Below are 17,671 nucleotides of genomic sequence, written 5' to 3'. Positions count from 1 at the left end.
TAGATTTTGTAAAGTGGCTGTTGGAATTTGTGCCCATTCATCCAAATGAGCATTAGTGAGGTTGGGAACTGACGTTTGGTCAAGAAGGCCTGGGGGTTGAGGTCAGGGCTGTGTACAGGCCGTTTGAGTTCTTCTACACCATACACCATGTAGTTCTTCCACAGCATACACCACCACCCCTTCCTACCCTGAACCTGACTTTTGAACTTTATGTTAGTAACCATCTGGTCATTTTTGCCATTGGCCTGAAGAACACAAATAATAAAAAAATATTTCCATAAAAAATCTGAAAGGTTGCATCAGTCCACTTCACAGGAGCTTGATTTGTTTATGCTGTGACAAACGCTGTTTATTAATAATGGTTTGTCAAAGTATTTCCATGCCATTTTTTTAAATGCAGCACCACGTGAGGAATCAAAAGGTTACAAGCGTTCCAACCCATCCCAACTTTTTTGGAATGTGTTGCAGGCATCAATTTCAAAATGAGCATATATTTAAAAACAACAACAACAACAACAACAACAACAATGAAGTTGACATGGTAAAAACGTATCTCTTTGTACTGCTTTTAAATACTAATAAATCTTAATACTAGTTATGATATGGACAACTTAGTAATGGAGATAACAGCAAAATTTGAGATCACAGATTTGATACCATATGCCCTGTCTGGTAGAAGCACTGTAAAACAACACTAGCAGATACAGGTAACTTACAGGTATTTTCTGTTCCTTGTACGTGTATTTGCCATGGAAGTATATGAAAAAAGTACTATACCTGGTATCCCAGCCTAGCAGCTCTTTGTAACAAAGTCTCCCCCGCATTTTTGTTCACAATCAATCGGCGAACCTCTGGAGGTACAGGACGGCTTGGTGTAGATTCGGGGATCCCGGCTTTTCCAGGCCCTTTCTTCTTAGGAACAGGAGATGATGATTCCTTTGAGGCAGAGAAAGGAGTGGAAGGTTTTTTGGCCTTAGGGCTTTCCTCATCTGCGGAGAGGGATGAGGAGCGCTTCCCCGTAAGACCTCGTTTGATCTTGAGCTGTAATGTAGATATCAGGTAAGGAGACAGCTACAAGAAGGACATAAAATTAAAAGGATGGTAAAGGTCCAGCTCCTGAGAAAGAGCAACTAATGGCTTTTGGTAGGATTTCCATTTGTCAGCAGAGGGCACTGAAAGACCAAGTAACAATCCACCTTTCTCCATTAAAGACTTATCAAAAGATGTCATCTGTTATAAATCAGACATGATTTATCAAGAGTAGACATTTATTGAGCCAACCTTTTTCTGTTCCTCAGTATCACACAAGTGCTTGCTTTTGAACTTTCTCTTTCCTGGAGGTTTGTCGTTAAATTCCTGGGTGGATGGACTCTCATGAAGTCGGATGGTCCCTGAGCGGGTGTTCAGGGACTTCCTGGGGCTGAGGTCAGGATTTGAATCTTCAGATGGCAAAGTGGCACTAAGAGGAGGGTCCACATCTGTAAAAACAAGGACTGTCCTATGAGTCAGCCTTCCTATTCATTTGTAGTACAGGATGTGCTTAATGACGAGGTATCTGGTTATCTCTGGCTAAAGTAATTATGTGAAACTTACCACATTTTAAATTTCAACTACAAATGTCACCAGTAAACCACCTGACAATGTTAACAAGCCATGCATATATATATAAATATATATATACAAATATATATACATACACACATATATTAGGGATGTCACGAGAACCGATACTTCGGTACCAACATTCTTAAAATATGACGGTACTTGTTCTTGCAGTAGCGTTAGCACCGTTTGTAATGAAAGTATCGAGGTTGAGATTCTTCCGGACCTGAAGGGGGCAGCAAATACGCGGAAGTGTTTTAGTCGGTGAAGTGGTGAAGAAGAAGAGGAACGCCTACAAGCACATGGGAAAAACTACAGGAGTTTAACTTAGCTTAACAAGTTTAGCTCCGTCATGACTCGTTGAGAGGAAAGCTAGTATCGTTTTCCTGTGTGCAACCGATGCTATCGTTCATTTCATACAAAGTGAGGAAACACTTGGAATTTGGCGAAGCACCTGAAAGACTATATTATATTTGTTTGAGGCTGCTGGCATTGTGGCCGTGAAACCAGCTAATGTTATGCTCCATGTAATGTTTGCAATAGCCGGTTATTTATTAAAGACGCTAACGCATTGCAATGTTATAAACTACCTCTGAATGGGCCACCATGCATCGCCATTCAGCCCGTGTCCTGTCAGCTAAATGTAGCCTAATGTCACTAATAATTATTCACGTTCATGCTTTTAATAAATCGTTTTGGCCTGCCACCATATCAGTGAATTTAAACTAATGCTTGCATTCAGAGTATAAGGTGTGTGTGTGTATGTATATGTATGTGTGTGTGTGCGCGTGTGTGCGTTTAGGAATGCACCTCCGGAGACTCATTGTCAGACGGTGTTTGATAACTAAAATACCCTCTCCCCCCCCTCTCTCCCTCTCTCTCTCTCCCCTCTTTCTCTCTTTGCCAGTATCAGAGTATTTTTATACCACACCGTGGTATCGAGTATCGTGTACTTTTGGTGGTATCGGTACCGACTACTAGATTTTTGGTATCGTGACATCCCTAATATAATATAATATATATTATATATATATATATATATATATATATATATATATATATATATATATATATATATATATACACACACACACAAACAAACGTGTATCAGGCATACATACACAGTCCAAAACTATTGGAACAGCAGGGTCAATTCATCTTTTGATTTGGGTTTGAGATCAAAAGATGGATATGTGATGAGAACCTGGTATATCAGACCACCCCCATTTTTAGGTGAGCAAAAATATAGGAACAGATAAGTCTTGAAGTAAATGAAAGTAAATAATACTGAATATTTGGTGGCATATCCCTTGATTGCCACAACTGCTTCAACCCTGTATCTCACTGACGTCAAAAATAGTTGGTTTCTTCTTCTGTGATGATTTTCCAGGCTTTTACCGCAGCCTCAGTTGTTGTTTGTTGTGGGGGGGTCCCCGGGGGTCCCCCCCGATAAAGTCCTTTCTTGAGTTGGCAGTATGTTTTGGATAATTGTCTTCCTACATGGTAAGGTTCCTCCCAATTAATTTGGATGCATTTCTCTGTAAATTCACAGACAAAATGTTCCTGTAAACTTCTGAATTCATTCTGCTGCTATCATCATGAGTTTCATCATCAATAAAGTTTAATGAGCCACGATACTACCTCCACCATGTTTCACATATGAGCTTTATATGTTATAGATCATGAGCAGATCCTTTCTTTCTCCACATTTTGACCTTTCTATCACTTTGGTAGAGGTTAATCTTGATTCCAGAACTTTTGTGGCTCATCTCTGTATTTCTTTGCGAATTTCAATCCAGCTTTACGATTCTTACTGCTGATGAGTGGTTTGTATCTTTTGGTAGGGCCTCTATATTTCTGCCCTTGAAGTCTTCTTCGAACGGTGGATTGTGATGCCTTAACCCCTGCCCTGTGGAGGTTGTTTATGATGCCACTGAATGTTGTTTTGGGGGTTTTCTTCACAGCTCTTACAATGTTTCTGTCATCAGCTGTTGTTTTCCTTGGCTGACCAATTCTGTGTCTGTTACTCAGTACACAAGTCGTTTCTTTCTTTTACAGGACATTCCAAATTATTGTATTGGCTATGCCCAATGTCTGTGCAATGCCTCTGATTGATATTCTCTCTTTTCTCAGCTTCAAAATGACTTGCTTTTCTCTCATAGACAGCTCTCTGACCTTCATGTTGGCTTATCCTTTTTAACAACAAAAACAGTCTTCACAGGTGAAACTGAAGGCTTTAGCTCTGAACATCTACTCTTGGTTTGAGTAGATGTTCAGAGCTATTTATTGTTTAAACAATCAATCTAACAGGACACACCTGGGTAACAAGGAACACCTGTCAGTCACATCCAATATTTTTGCTTGCCTACAAATTGGATGGTCTGATACAAAATGTGCTATGTTCTAAGTCCTTTAACACATCTACACATAAATACCAGGAAGTAAAAGCTAAAATTTAACACTCTCTTCTCATATTCATCTTTTGATCTGAAACTCAAATTTCTTGATTGTTAAAATGTCAAATTGGCCTTACCGTTCCAGTAGTTTCGGAGGGGACTGTACATATATAAATTGTGTGTGTGTTAGTATATACTGAAGATGTTTCAATATATGCAATAAACTCATCACAGGTGAGCACAGCACTGTGTCTAGCACACTCCCACGTTACTCCCATTGGGATCCCAGTCCCAATGTCACCCATCTGCATACATATTTGTATATGCTGGACAGTCAAAATTTGGGGAATTTTTCACATTTTCCATGAAAACTCACTTCCAGAACTGAAGTTTGTGCTGAAATTGAACTGGCTTGATGGACACTTTTTAAGAGCCATATGGTCAAGCTGGTCCCACAACAGCTCAACAGGGTTTAGATCTGGTGAATGCACAGGCCAGTCCATTATACATAGAATACCAGCAAACTGCTTCTTCTCTAAATAGTTCTTGCATAGTTTGTAGGAACTGCATTGTCTTGTTGTAGGAAACTGTCTCCAATCAAACACTGTTCACAGGGTATGACATGGCATTGACTCTTCCTTGTTCGAGATCCCTTCCCCAAAGGTGTTTTATTGTATTCAGATCCATTGACTGGGAAGGTCAATGAAGAACACTGAACTCTTTGTCTTGTTCATGAAACCAGTTTGAGACGAATTTTTCTTTGTAACATGGTGCATTATCATGCTGGAAATAGCTTGATAGATGGGAGCAATTGTGGCCATAAAGTGATGCACATGGTCAGCAACAATACTCAAATAGGCTATGGCATTCAAACACTGATTAACTGGAATTAATGGACCAAAAGTGTGCCAAGAAAACATTCCCCACACCATTGCACCACCTCCACCAACCTGGACGGTTGACACAAGGCAGGCTGGGTTCACAGATTCACGCTGTGTGCATCAGCAGAAATTGAGATGCATCAGACCACGCTATGTTTTTCCAGTCTTTAACTGTCCAGTTTTTGTGACCCCGTGCCCACTGGAGCCTCAGCTTTCTGTTCTTGGCTTATAGAAATTGAAGCTGACATGATCTGTTGTAACGATCTGCCTCACGGTTCGATGTGTTGTGATTTTGAGATGCTTTTCTGCTCACTACAATTGTACAGAATGGTCATCTGAATGACTGTAGTCTATATGTCAGCTTGAACCAGTCTTACCATTCTTCATTTACCTATCTCATCAACAAGGCATTTTTGTCCACAGAACTGCTCCTCACTGGATGATTTTTCTTCATTGCACCATTCAGAGTAAACTCTAGAGACTGTCATACATCAAAATCCCAGCAGAGGATTTGATATGGATAAGATCTGGTTCAATTCAATTTACGTTTTCCACCACATGAAAGTCTTCAGGACAAAATACTTTTCGCATTCTGGTTTCTTGGTCACATGACAAACTACAAACTACAAAGATAAGTAATAATAAATAACAATAATGCATTTTATTTATGGCCACCTTTCAAAACACTCAAGATCACTTTACAATGCAAAGCCAAGGCTAAAATTAGGTGGAAATAAAAAAGAAGTCATATCAGACATATTAGGCCAACTTAAACAAATGAGTTTTAGGTGGGATTTAAATAAAAACAAGTCCAGTTAACAGATCTGTAGAGGAAGAAAGTTCCAGAGCCTGGGAGCAGTGCAGCTGAAAGACCAAGCACCCATAATACAGACAACAAGGTGGAACAATCAGTAGGATAGCGGAGGAGGATTGCAGGGTGCAAGAAGGGTTTGTAAAGTCAGGGAGGTAAAAGGGGCAAGGTTTTGAAGGGCTTTAAAAGTGAGCAGCAGGACTTTTAAATCAATCAGGTATTGGATGGAGAGTCTGTGAAGCTGAATAAGTGTGAGGGGGATGTGTTTGCTAGACTTATTGAGGGTGAAAATGTGGAAAGCAGCCTTTTGAATTAGTTGAAACCTATGAAACCTATCTAAAAAACTAGGATTTTACTTGGCATGCCATAGAGAATACAATTACAGAAATCAGTCTGAGATTTTACCAAAAGCATGGATCAGAAATTCTGTGTTGTGCTAAGAACGAATGTGACATAGTCTGGAAATATTGCAGAGATTGTAGAAAGCAGTACAGGATACATTTTTGATGTGTGCTTCGACAATGGGCACATTGTCTAGAATCAAACCAAGGCTCATGACTTGGGAGGAAACAGGTTCCAGGCAGCCATCGATGCAGATGTGCTTTGTGTGCTTTCGATTCTGTGGACTTGGGGCCAATGAGAAGAACCTTGCTTTTATTGCCATTAAGTTTGAGGACGTTGTTGGTCATCCAGGATGCGATGTCAGGAAGCTGTGAGGGCAGTAAGAGGGAGGATGATGTCAGGCTTGGAGCTCAGTAGAGAACTCTGTGTCATTTGTGCAACAGTGGATTTGACCACCATGGTGACCATGATGTTGCCCAGAGGAATGAGATATGATAAATAACAATGGGCCCAGAACTGAAACTTGGGGGACACCCTGTGTAACCGCAGAAGACTCAGGTCTGGAGATGGGGAATGAGGATAGATAGTAGGCCAAAGTTAGCAGCACAGAGGATGTCATCAGTGATTTTCACTAGAGTGGTTTCAGTGCTGTGTTTGAGTCAAAAACAAGATGCAAAGGGCCCAGAGAGTCTATTGTGATCAAGATGCAACTAGAGCCTGGCAGCTACCAGCTGTTCCAGTATTTTGGAGAGGAATGGCAGATCAGGTCCTGTTAATAACAGGCCTTGTTAATATTAGTCAATTGGGTCAGAACCAGGCTTTTTTAGAACAGGTGTAACTACAGCAGTTTTTACAATACCACAAGTGAGGGAAGAGTTAATTATTGCAGTTATCAGGGGGACAGAGAGGCTTTGAGTTTACTTGTGGGAAATGGATCAAGCTGGTAGGCAGATTTCTGAATTAACTGAGAAACATGATTAATATGTATAGGCTTGAAGACCGATAGTAAGGTAGCTGGCACAGAGTGTCTATCCAGGATATTTTGCCAGGAACATAGGCAGATGAGGTAAGTTGTTTATAGATGGTGTCAATTTGAGAATTGAAAAATTTCAAGAAGGCTGAGCATTGTTCAGTAGAGTGTTTGGGTATCACATAATTTAATTAAGTTATTGATTGTAGTGAAGTTCTCATGTTTATTCTTGATAACTGATAGTCGATGCATAATAGGAGGAGGAGTAGAGAGGAAGCTCTTAACGAAGCAGGTGACAACCAGACCAGTCTTAGTAAAGAGTTGCTCAAGATGGTGGCCTGTAGTTTTCAGCTGATGAAGCTCAGAGGTGTACCATGGTGCAGAGTAGATGAAAGAGACAGTTTGGGATTTCAGGGGCGAGAGTGTTAAGCACAGCAGAAAGGGAATTGTTGTAATGCTCAATCAGGTGAGCAGGAGAGGCATGGCAGAAAGGACTGGGGAGGGGGTTTAATCAACCTGGTGAGGTCACTTTGGTTAATGTGTTTGCTAGCTTGTTCAAGGGCACAGACGCAACAAAAAGCAGAATTTTATGTTCAGAGATGGGAAACTCAGATAGGAGATGGGAAACTGGCAGTAAGATTTTGTGGTATGATCCCAACACAGCAGACTAGATCCAGAATATGGCCTTTGTTGTGAGTTGGAAAATTAACATACTGATTGATGCTGTGACAGTTCAGAGTGGAGTTAAAATCACTAGTTAAATGGTTAGCAGGGTTGTCAATGGAAAATCTCCCATTAAGGTATAATAAGGGGACACTGCACAGAAAGATGCAAGTAAAGCCACAAGCTCTGTGAGAAAAAATAGATAATCTGGATGGACTGTGAACAGTGACTGTAATAGTAGTTCAGGTTCATTTAGTTGTACTGCCAGCAGTTCAAATGAGGAATATGACTGATGTGGCTGTGGTGATGAAGCATTATATCACAGACAGTCTACCCCCACAACCGGAAGAACAAGGTTTGCTGATGTGAAATAAACCATGTGGAACTGCTTGGTTTAATTGGGAAAAAATCACTGGGTTGTTGCCAGGTCTCAGTCAGACACAAAAAGTCAATCTTCAATGAGTTCATTAACCAGCAAACAGTGAACACTGAACAGTGTCCTGCATAGTGGAGTATGTTATGATCAACAGTCCGGCTGCAGTAACCATTATGACGAGATCCATGGAGGCCATATTGTGGTGGATAAATAAAGATTGGGGAGGATAAGTTCAGTAGCTGGTGGCATTTTAGCAGCACTGCAGTGGGAATCCAACAGCTATGTACATCGCCCAAGCATTAGGTTGTAGGTGAGAGAGGAAGGAGGATTTGCCGGTGCATTTTTGGGGTCTCTCTCTCTCTCTTTTTTTCTTTCTTTCTTTCTCTTACTCTTTCTCACACACACACACTGTACATTGTTATTTGCATCGATTTTAGATTTTCTATCAATTTTACATGGCTTCTCAATTTGAAGCAGATCTAGGATTGAAACTCAATGTATTCTATAGTGTTTTTTCTTTACACCCCCACCTGAGATGAACCAGACTCAAAAGAGTAAAATCATTACAGTATACAGTTGTAAAAGAAAAGGTCAATAGTACTAAGTGTATGGAAAGGATATTCAGTATGAGCATATTGGAGTCCTATTGGATTGGAGTCCTGGGCAGTAAAGTCCAATCCTGCCACAGAAAGGTTTTTGATTACAGCAGCAGCACAAGTCTACGGTATCCAAGTAAGATTATCCACTGATGTAAAGGTGTACCTTGGGCATAAACTGATTTTTGGGAAGTGCAAATCTTTAGGGTCCATGTGGGACCATCCATAGAGCAGAAGTGCAGAAGCTCCAAACAGAAGTAGAGCACCAGGATGAATTGGGCACAGCAGAAAAGCCACAGCAGTAGAAGTGTGTCAGGATCTGGCATCAGGCAGGAAAAGTATATGTACAGCTCAACAGAGAGAGAGAACAAATTATTAGGTTTGAGTAACTTTTGAGTACCTGTTTGAAGATCTGATGCAATTACGTGTGACATGCAAAACAGATCAGGAAAGGGTCAAATACTTTATTTTATGACACCATACTTCTAGCTCCATATGGTCCAAGTAGAAGTACTTTTTATTGCTCAGAATTAAGCAGAAAGAAGTTGCTCAGCATCCAGTCTCTAATGTCCTTTACACATTCCTGCTGGTATTCTTCACTCATGCTTTGCTGAAACATACAGTGGTGTCATCAGCGTAGTGAAAGCAACCACCTGCTACTGTTTACAAATAATTTTACCCAGAGGTATCATTATATATGGTACTACATCTGGTGGATGGGCTAGTTCAGTTGTTGTAGCCCATCCACCTCAAGGTTTGATGTGCATTCTTTAGATGCTTTTCTGTTCACCACGGTTGTAAAGAGTGCTTAGTTGAGTCGCTATAGACTTCTTGTCAGCTCTAACCAGTAGAGTTGGTAGTTGTATTTGAACAGTGAGAGACAGAATAACAACAAAAAAATCCAGAAAAACACATGTCAAAAATTTTATAAATTAATTTTCATTTTAATGAGGGAAAAAAGTATTTGACCCCCTCTCAATCAGAAAGATTTTTGGCTCCCAGGTGCCTTTTATACAGGTAACGAGCTGAGATTAGGAGCACACTCTTAAAGGGAGTGCTCCTAATATCAGTTTGTTACCTGTATAAAAGACACCTGTCCACAGAAGCAATCAATCAATCAGGTTCCAAACTCTCCACCATGGCCAAGACCAAAGAGCTCTCCAAGGATGTCAGGGACAAGATTGTAGACCTACACAAGTCTGGAATGGGCTACAAGACCATTGCCAAGCAGCTTGGTGAGAAGGGGACAACAGTTGGTGCGATTATTCGCAAATGGAAGAAGCACAAAAGAACTGTCAATCTCCCTCGGCCTGGGGCTCCATGCAAGATCTCACCTCGTGGAGTTGCAGTGATCATGAGAACAGTGAGGAATCAGCCCAGAACTACACAGGAGGATCTTGTCAATGATCTCAAGGCAGCTGGGACCATAGTCACCAAGAAAACAATTGGTAACACACTACGCCGTGAAGGACTGAAATCCTGCAGCGCGCGCAAGGTCCGCTGCTCAAGAAAGCACATATACATGCCCGTCTGAAGTTTGCCAATGAACATCTGAATGATTCAGAGGACAACTGGGTGAAAGTGTTGAGGTCAGATGAGACCAAAATGGAGCTCTTTGGCATCAACTCAACTCGCCGTGTTTGGAGGAGGAGGAATGCTGCCTATGACCCCTGGAACACCATCCTCACCGTCAAACATGGAGGCGGAAACATTATGCTTTGGGGGTGTTTTTCTGCTAAGGGGACAGGACAACTTCACCGCATCAAAGGGACGATGGACGGGGCCATGTACCGTCAAATCCTGGGTGAAAACCTCCTTCCCTCAGACAGGGCATTGAAAATGGGTTGTGGATGGGTATTCCAGCATGACAATGACCCAAAACACACGGCCAAGGCAACAAAGGAGTGGCTCAAGAAGAAGCACATTAAGGTCCTGGAGTGACCTAGGCAGTCTCCAGACCTAAATCCCATAGAAAATCTGTGGAGAGAGCTGAAGGTTCGACTTGTCAAACGTCAGCCTCGAAACCTTAATGATTTGGAGAAGATCTGCAAAGAGGAGTGGGACAAAATCCCTCCTGAGATGTGTGCAAACCTGGTGGCCAACTACAAGAAACGTCTGACCTCTGTGATTGCCAACAAGGGTTTTTAAACCAAGTACTAAGTCATGTTTTGCAGAGGGGGTCAAATACTTATTTCCCTCATTAAAATGCAAATCAATTTATAACATTTTTGACATGCGTTTTTCTGGATTTTTTTGTTGTTATTCTTTCTCTCACTGTTCAAATACAACTACCATTAAAATTATAGAATGATCATTTCTTTGTCAGTGGGCAAACATACAAAATCAGCAGGGGATCAAATACTTTTTTCCCTCACTGTAGATGAGCCACAAACATTTCGGACACAAGATTAACTGACCAAATTGATGGGAAGTCCAAAGTGTGGAGAAAGAAAGAATCTGCTCATGATCTAAAACATACAAGCTCATCTGTGAAACATGGTGGAGGTAGTGTCATGGCTTGGGCTTACATGGCTGCTTCTGGAACAGGCTCACTAATCTTTTGCCATCTTTGCTCACTATTCGTATTTGCCATTACTGATAACGTAACTCGTGATGGTAGCAGCAGGATGAAGACTGGCCAAGTCAATCACCAGACCTTAACACAATTCCCTCCTGAAAAGGAGACACCCCCCCCCCCCAAGAAAAAAACAACAACAACAACAAAACAAACAACGACTGAAAAAGCATCACAAAAGAAGAAACCACTGTATGTGTGTGTGTTGTGTCTAACATTATATACATATATGTACATACACACACACATACATACATACACACATATATAATATTGTCATCATTCGACACAAGTGACATGATATTTACACACAGCACGACATCCAAGTGTTTTCCCGCCCTCTTTTGATTGACAGGATATAATCGGCCCCGATCATCGGATCCGATCATCGGATGTTTTTAAACTATCGGCCGATTGCGCAAAAAATAGCCTTTATCAGCCGATACATCGGTGCATCTCTAATATTAATATATATGTGTATATACATACATACACACACATACATTTTATATATATATATATATATATATATATATATATATATATATACATATACATACATACATTACATATACATATATATATATATATATATACACATACATACATACATACATACACACACACATATACATAAATAAAATTAATCACACACACACAGAGATCGGCCACTGACACGTAAGTGATTATTTTGTCCCAATGGCACCTGGGGGTGGGTTATATTAAGTAGTAAGTGAACAGACAGTTCTCAGACTTCATGTGTTGGGGCCAAATTGTGATGGATAGCTGACTGGTCAGAGCATCTTCAAAATGGGAGGTATTGTGAGGTGTTCCCAGTATGTAGTGGTTAGTACCTACCAAAAAGTAGTCCAAGGAAAGACAACTGGTGAACCGGCAACAGAGTCATGGGCGCCCAAGGCTTACTGACTGCTATACTATATATACACTCCTCCCACTATCACTATTTTTCTCTAATGTCTGGATGCGCACTTCTAATGCACTTCACTGCCAGTATAGCTTCTAATCTACACTTCTCAGAAGTAAAATTAATGATGGAAGAATAGTTCAACATATTGCACTCAACACCTGAATGAGGTCAAGGATGGCTATGCCAAAATGTTGAGGATGTTACTTTTATCATTACTTCCTGTTGGAGAATTTTGAGCAGACATGGTAAGAATGGTCTCCATTTGATATCTTTAAACAAATATATTCTTACAAAAAAAAGTTGCAACAGATGAAAAGTAGAAGAAAAATGTAGCAACCCATAAAGTATATTTAAAAATTGCAGAAATTCCTAGTGGTGAAAAAAGCAGCAAGAACTCACCCGGCAAATGGATTAAAAACAGGAAGGCATATCCCATGTGTGCGTGAAAACTAGTGTCAAAAACCTTTTTTCGTGTACACAATGTTTATATACCCAAGACCCCAGGTCTTCTAAAACATATTTGTACTTACCCGTTTCTTCATTCTCTCCATCGACAAAACTCTCCTCATTCTCCCCGTTGGCTTCCTTTTCCTTATCTGTAATGTACTCCCCATTCTGGTACTTGCGGTTCCTGCATCGCTTTCTCTTTTTTGCAGAGGCCAGGTCTCCTCCCTCTGCCAGCTGAGCAGGTCTAATGTTGTCTGGGTCCCCACCTTCAGGCAGGGGATTGAGACGAGGCCTTCCCCGAGGTCGCCTCAGCGGGAAAACAGGCAAAAGTGGGGAAGATGGGGATTCTGGAGGAGGAGGAGGAGGAGTAGGAGGAGAAGCGAAGCTCCAGTCTCGGAGCAAAGCATCGTCGGTGCGCCGACGCCCTCGTTTTGGCCTTGGAGAGGACACTTGCTTCAAGTTAGATTCTTTACTGGGCTGATCAGTCTTGGTGAGGGAAGCAGGGTCCACCTGCACACCTGGGCTGTTTTCAAAATCTAGAGAAACCACCAAGGACAGACATTCAATAATGCTTCCCCAGGAAAAATAAAAAATAAAAAATGAGTCAAAAGAAATTCTATATAATGAATTTAGATTAAATGTTAGATTAAATAAGTTAGGTAGACAGTGACGGGAAATAAGTATTCAGTACACTTTATACTCAATAATATATACTTATTATATATAATAATTTGTAATTTATTTATTAAGGAAAATGATCCAATATTACATATCTGTGAGTGGCAAAAGTATGTGAACCTCTAGGATTAGCAGATACTTTGAAGGTTAAATTAGAGTCAAGTGTTTTCAATCAATGGGATGACAATCAGGTGTCAAAACAACACCCTGTTTTACTTAAAGAACCGGGATCTATCAGTGTCTGATCTTCACAACACATGTTTGAGGAAGTGTATCATGTCATGAAAAAAGGAGATTTCTGAGGACATCAGAAAAAGAGTTGTTGAAGCTCATCAGACTGGAAAAGGCAACAAACCTATCTCTAAAAAGTTTGGACTCCACCAATCCACAGTCAGACAGATTGTGTACAAATGGAGGAAATTCAAGACCATTGTTACTCTCCCCAGGAGTGTTAATGTTTTAGAATGGCCAAGTCAATGTCCAATAGAAATGTTCTGCAAGGACCTGAAGCAAGAAGTTCATGTGAGGAAGCCCACCAACATCCCAGAGATGAAGCTGTTCTTTACTGAGCTAAAATTCCTTCAAGCCAATGTGCAGAATTGATCAACAGTTACTGAAAACATTTGGTTATTTATTGCTGCATAAGGGGGTCACAATAGATGCTGAAAACAAAGGTTCACATATTTTTGTCACTCACACATCTGTAATATTGGATCATTTTCCTCAATAAGTAAATGACCAAGTATAATATTTTTGTCTTGTTTGTTTAGTTGGGTTCTCTTTGTTTACTTTTAGGACTTGTGTGAAAATCTGATAATGTTTTAAGTCATATTTATGTAAATATATAGAAAATTCTAAAGGCTTCACAAACTTCCAAGCACCACTATGTGTGTGTGTGTGTGTGTGTGTGTGTGTGTGTGTGTGTTTATACACACTTCTATAGTGTCCACAAAATCTTATTAATACTAAGCACAGCCAATCTATTGCCCTGTAGCAAGACCGCTAAAACAACTTCATTCCTGTTTCAGTCATTGGCAGTTGGTTACGAGGTTCCGCCCCTTTAAGAGATGTGCCAATCAGCATAAACAGAAGCCATGCACCCAGAGGAAGGACAGGTTGAAATGTTTTTTTTTTCCTGTGCACAATGCACCCACTCACACTCCACACCCCCAGTTAAGCCTGTGTGACTGGGAGGGACTCAAAACAATGTGTTAAAATACTGTTGTCTAAAGAGTGTTAATCTTTCAGCCTATTAAAACACCATGTACACAAACATGTAATAAACACTAAGAGATGCACAAGGCTTCATTGTGTCTATGAGTGCTGTGTCAGGGGCTTTAAAGGAGATTTTCACACAGGCTGCACGATCCACTGAAAACAGTTTAATCCACCAAAAAGGGTTTAATGAAAGAATAGAACAATACTGCGGTGCGATATTACATTATTTGATTTGATAAAATATTGAATTACACCAAGAGTGATTAGTAATATAGATGCTTTGGTAAACATTTCATTGTTGCATTTTAATTAAACTTAAGAGGAAGCCAGGCTTCCTGTATAGTCTTAAAAACAATCGCCTGTGTTCCAGTGCCTATATCCATTTAAGTTTAGCCACATAATGGGCCTCATCTGGATACAGACTGATTTTTTTTTGTAAATCATTCGCAGAAGCATTTACACAAGGTATTTACCATTAAGGTCAATCCAAAAAAAGTTAGGAAAAACATCTATATCCTGCTCGTGCTCCTGGGTGTGTGTAAATTTACACATAAGAATATTAAAGAATTCAGCTTCAAATCATATAAATGACAAATTTTTTTTCACAGATTATGCTGTAAAGTTTAAATAGCTTATCTACCTACAGTGCTATCAAAAAGTATTTACCCTGATTTCTTCTGTTTTTATGCACATCTCATAAAATAGTTTTAGATCTACAAACAAAATACAACATTAAACAAAGGCAACCTGAGTAAACACAATACGGTTTTTATTTATTTACTTTTTTTCCTTTTTTTTTTTTTTAATTGAATCCAAAAAATTTATCCAACACTCCTTACAACCAATGTGAAAAACTAATTGCCCCCTTAAACTTAAAATCTGGTTGTGCCACCTTTAACAGCAATAACTGCAACCAAACGCTTCCAAGAACTGGAGATCAGTCTTTCACTTACTTCTAGGACTGCTTTCAATTAAATTTTATTTGTACAGCGCTTTGGAACATTGCTCTGCTGCATAATCCAGTTTCAACTTACGGACTGAAGAGAGGACATTCACTTTTAGGATTTTCTGGTAGAGAGCAGAATCATGTTTCGCTCAATCACTGCAAGTTGCTCAGAACCTGAAGCAGCAAAGCATCCCCACACCATCACACTTCCTCCACCATGCTTGACTGTAGGTCTGATGATCTTTTTGTGGAATTCTGTGTTTGGTTTATGCAAGATATAACAGGACCCCTGTCTTTCAAACAGTTCCACTTTCGACTCATCAATCCACAGAACATTCTCCCAAAAGGTTTGAGGATCATCAAGGTGTGTTTTGGCAAAATTCAGATGAGCATTAATGTTCTTCTGGGTTAGCAGTGGTTTTCGCTTTGCCACACTTCCATGAATGCCATTTTTGCCCAGTGTCTTTCTGATAGTGGAGTCATGAACAGTGACCTTTATTGATGCAAGAGAGGCCTGTAGTAACTTTTGATGTTGTCCTTGGCTCTTTTGTGACTTGCTGGATGAGTAGTTGCTGTGCTCTTGGAGGAATTTTGGAAGGTCTGCAACTTCTGGGAAGGTTCACTACTGTGCCATGTTTTTCCATTTGGAGATAATGGCAATCACTGTGGTTCTTTGGAGTCCCAGAGCCTTTGAAATAGCCTTAATGCATTTCAATCATCTTCTACCTCATTATTTCTGGAATTTCTTTTAGTTTTGCCATATTGTGTTAGTGGCCAAGACCTTTTAACCAACTTTGTACTGTTGAAAAAGTTCTATTCAAGTGTTGATTTGATTGAACAGGGTTTGCAGTAATCAGGCCTGGTTGCGTCTAGTCCAGCTGAACCCCATTATGAATGCAGTTTCATAGATTTGGGGAATGAGTAACTACAGGGCCAAATACATTTTCACACAGGCCCAGTTGGTATTGGATAACTTTTTTGCTTCAATAAATAACTACCATTTATAAACTGTATTTTGTGTTTACTCAGGTTGCCTTTGTTTTATCTTAGATTTTAATTTCTAAAACAAGTTAGTATGATATATACACAAAAACAGAAATATGAAAAAAAAGAAAGCAAGCCAACACAAATCCATAAATTAAGACAAATTAGACCAGTCATTCAATTAAGAAGAAGTTGCACTGTATAAAAGGAGGACAGGCTACAATAGCTCAGCATATAAATTGGTACTGTTCACCAAATAATCATCTTTTAGTGCAACACTTTATTAGAACCAACACTAAGTGACTGATAAGTGACCGATCTGGTATGTCTTAAGCTGTAATGTATTGCATACTCCCTAGTGTGCTGCGGACATTCTCATTCCCATCAGCTTTTCCAAAAGGCCATGGAGAACTGTCCGAGGGATTACTGACTGAGAAACGTAAAAAAAAGCAACAACAATATATATAATAAATATTTATAAATACAGGGTAATACAGGATAAAGTGGTTATTGAAGATGAATGAAAAGAACATGTATTAAAGAAATGTTGGTGGTGTAGCAGTAGCGCTTCCCTGACTGCAACATAGAGAAGAGTCCATTGTTCGGATGGCTGAGGTCCTTCACTATGTTCCTGGCCTTGCTTGGGCCAACGCTGCTTACTGTAGATTGAATGCAGGTCAGGGAGCTCAGTGTGGATGATGTGCTCAGCTGATCGCACCACCCTCTGGAAAGCCCACATACCATGCTTGGTGCTGTTCCCCATCCAAGCTGTGATGCTTCCCATTAGGATGCTCTTGATGGTGCAGGTGTTCCTCATCTTAGAGGGCAGTTTAAAGTCTCTTAAACCTCTAAGGTGGTAAAGATACTGATAGGCGTTCTTCATTAGGGTGTTGATATGCCAGGACCATGACAGGTTCTGTGTGATGTGAACAGAAAAGTACCAAAAACTCACCCTGTTGATCTTGGTAGGGGTGGAAGTGGGTGGGAGTTCCTCTCCTGCTTCAAGCTGAAGATCACAATCAACTATTCTGTCTTGCTGACATCCTCCTGGCACCAGTTCTCCAGGCTTTTAATGATAATTAGTAATGATAATTCCTTAGGTTGATATAGCACTTTTCTAGGCACTCAAAGTGCTTTTTACATTGGATGGGGGAAATCTCCTCAGACCACCACCAGTGTGTAGCATCCACCTGGATGATACGACAGCAGCCAAAGTGCACCAGAACGCCCACCACACACCAGCTATTTGTGGAGAGGA

At 40.2% G+C, this 17,671-nt stretch overlaps 1 protein-coding gene across 5 annotated transcripts in view; it reads right to left on the bottom strand.

The window, feature by feature from the left end:
• The window catches only part of bcorl1 (BCL6 corepressor-like 1), a 43,248-nt gene that overhangs the window by 8,859 nt on the left and 16,718 nt on the right, over window positions 1-17,671 (bottom strand). For 4 of the 5 annotated variants that reach the window (XM_017474131.3, XM_017474130.3, XM_017474132.3 and 1 more), the window contains exons 5-7: window positions 12,671-13,123; window positions 1,282-1,493; window positions 778-1,041 (exon numbers count right to left, since the gene is read on the bottom strand). In XM_017474131.3, coding sequence (XP_017329620.2) covers window positions 778-1,041; window positions 1,282-1,493; window positions 12,671-13,123 — 929 coding nt within the window. The remainder of the gene's footprint in view (window positions 1-777; window positions 1,042-1,281; window positions 1,494-12,670; window positions 13,124-17,671) is intronic. The other variant, XM_017474133.3, reaches the window with a different exon arrangement.

Source organism: Ictalurus punctatus, chromosome 8, assembly GCF_001660625.3.
Source record: "Ictalurus punctatus breed USDA103 chromosome 8, Coco_2.0, whole genome shotgun sequence".
In the NCBI taxonomy this organism is placed as follows: Eukaryota; Metazoa; Chordata; class Actinopteri; order Siluriformes; family Ictaluridae; genus Ictalurus; species Ictalurus punctatus.
Note: the sequence above shows the minus strand (reverse complement) of the source record. Positions and strands in the feature narration are given on the sequence as shown.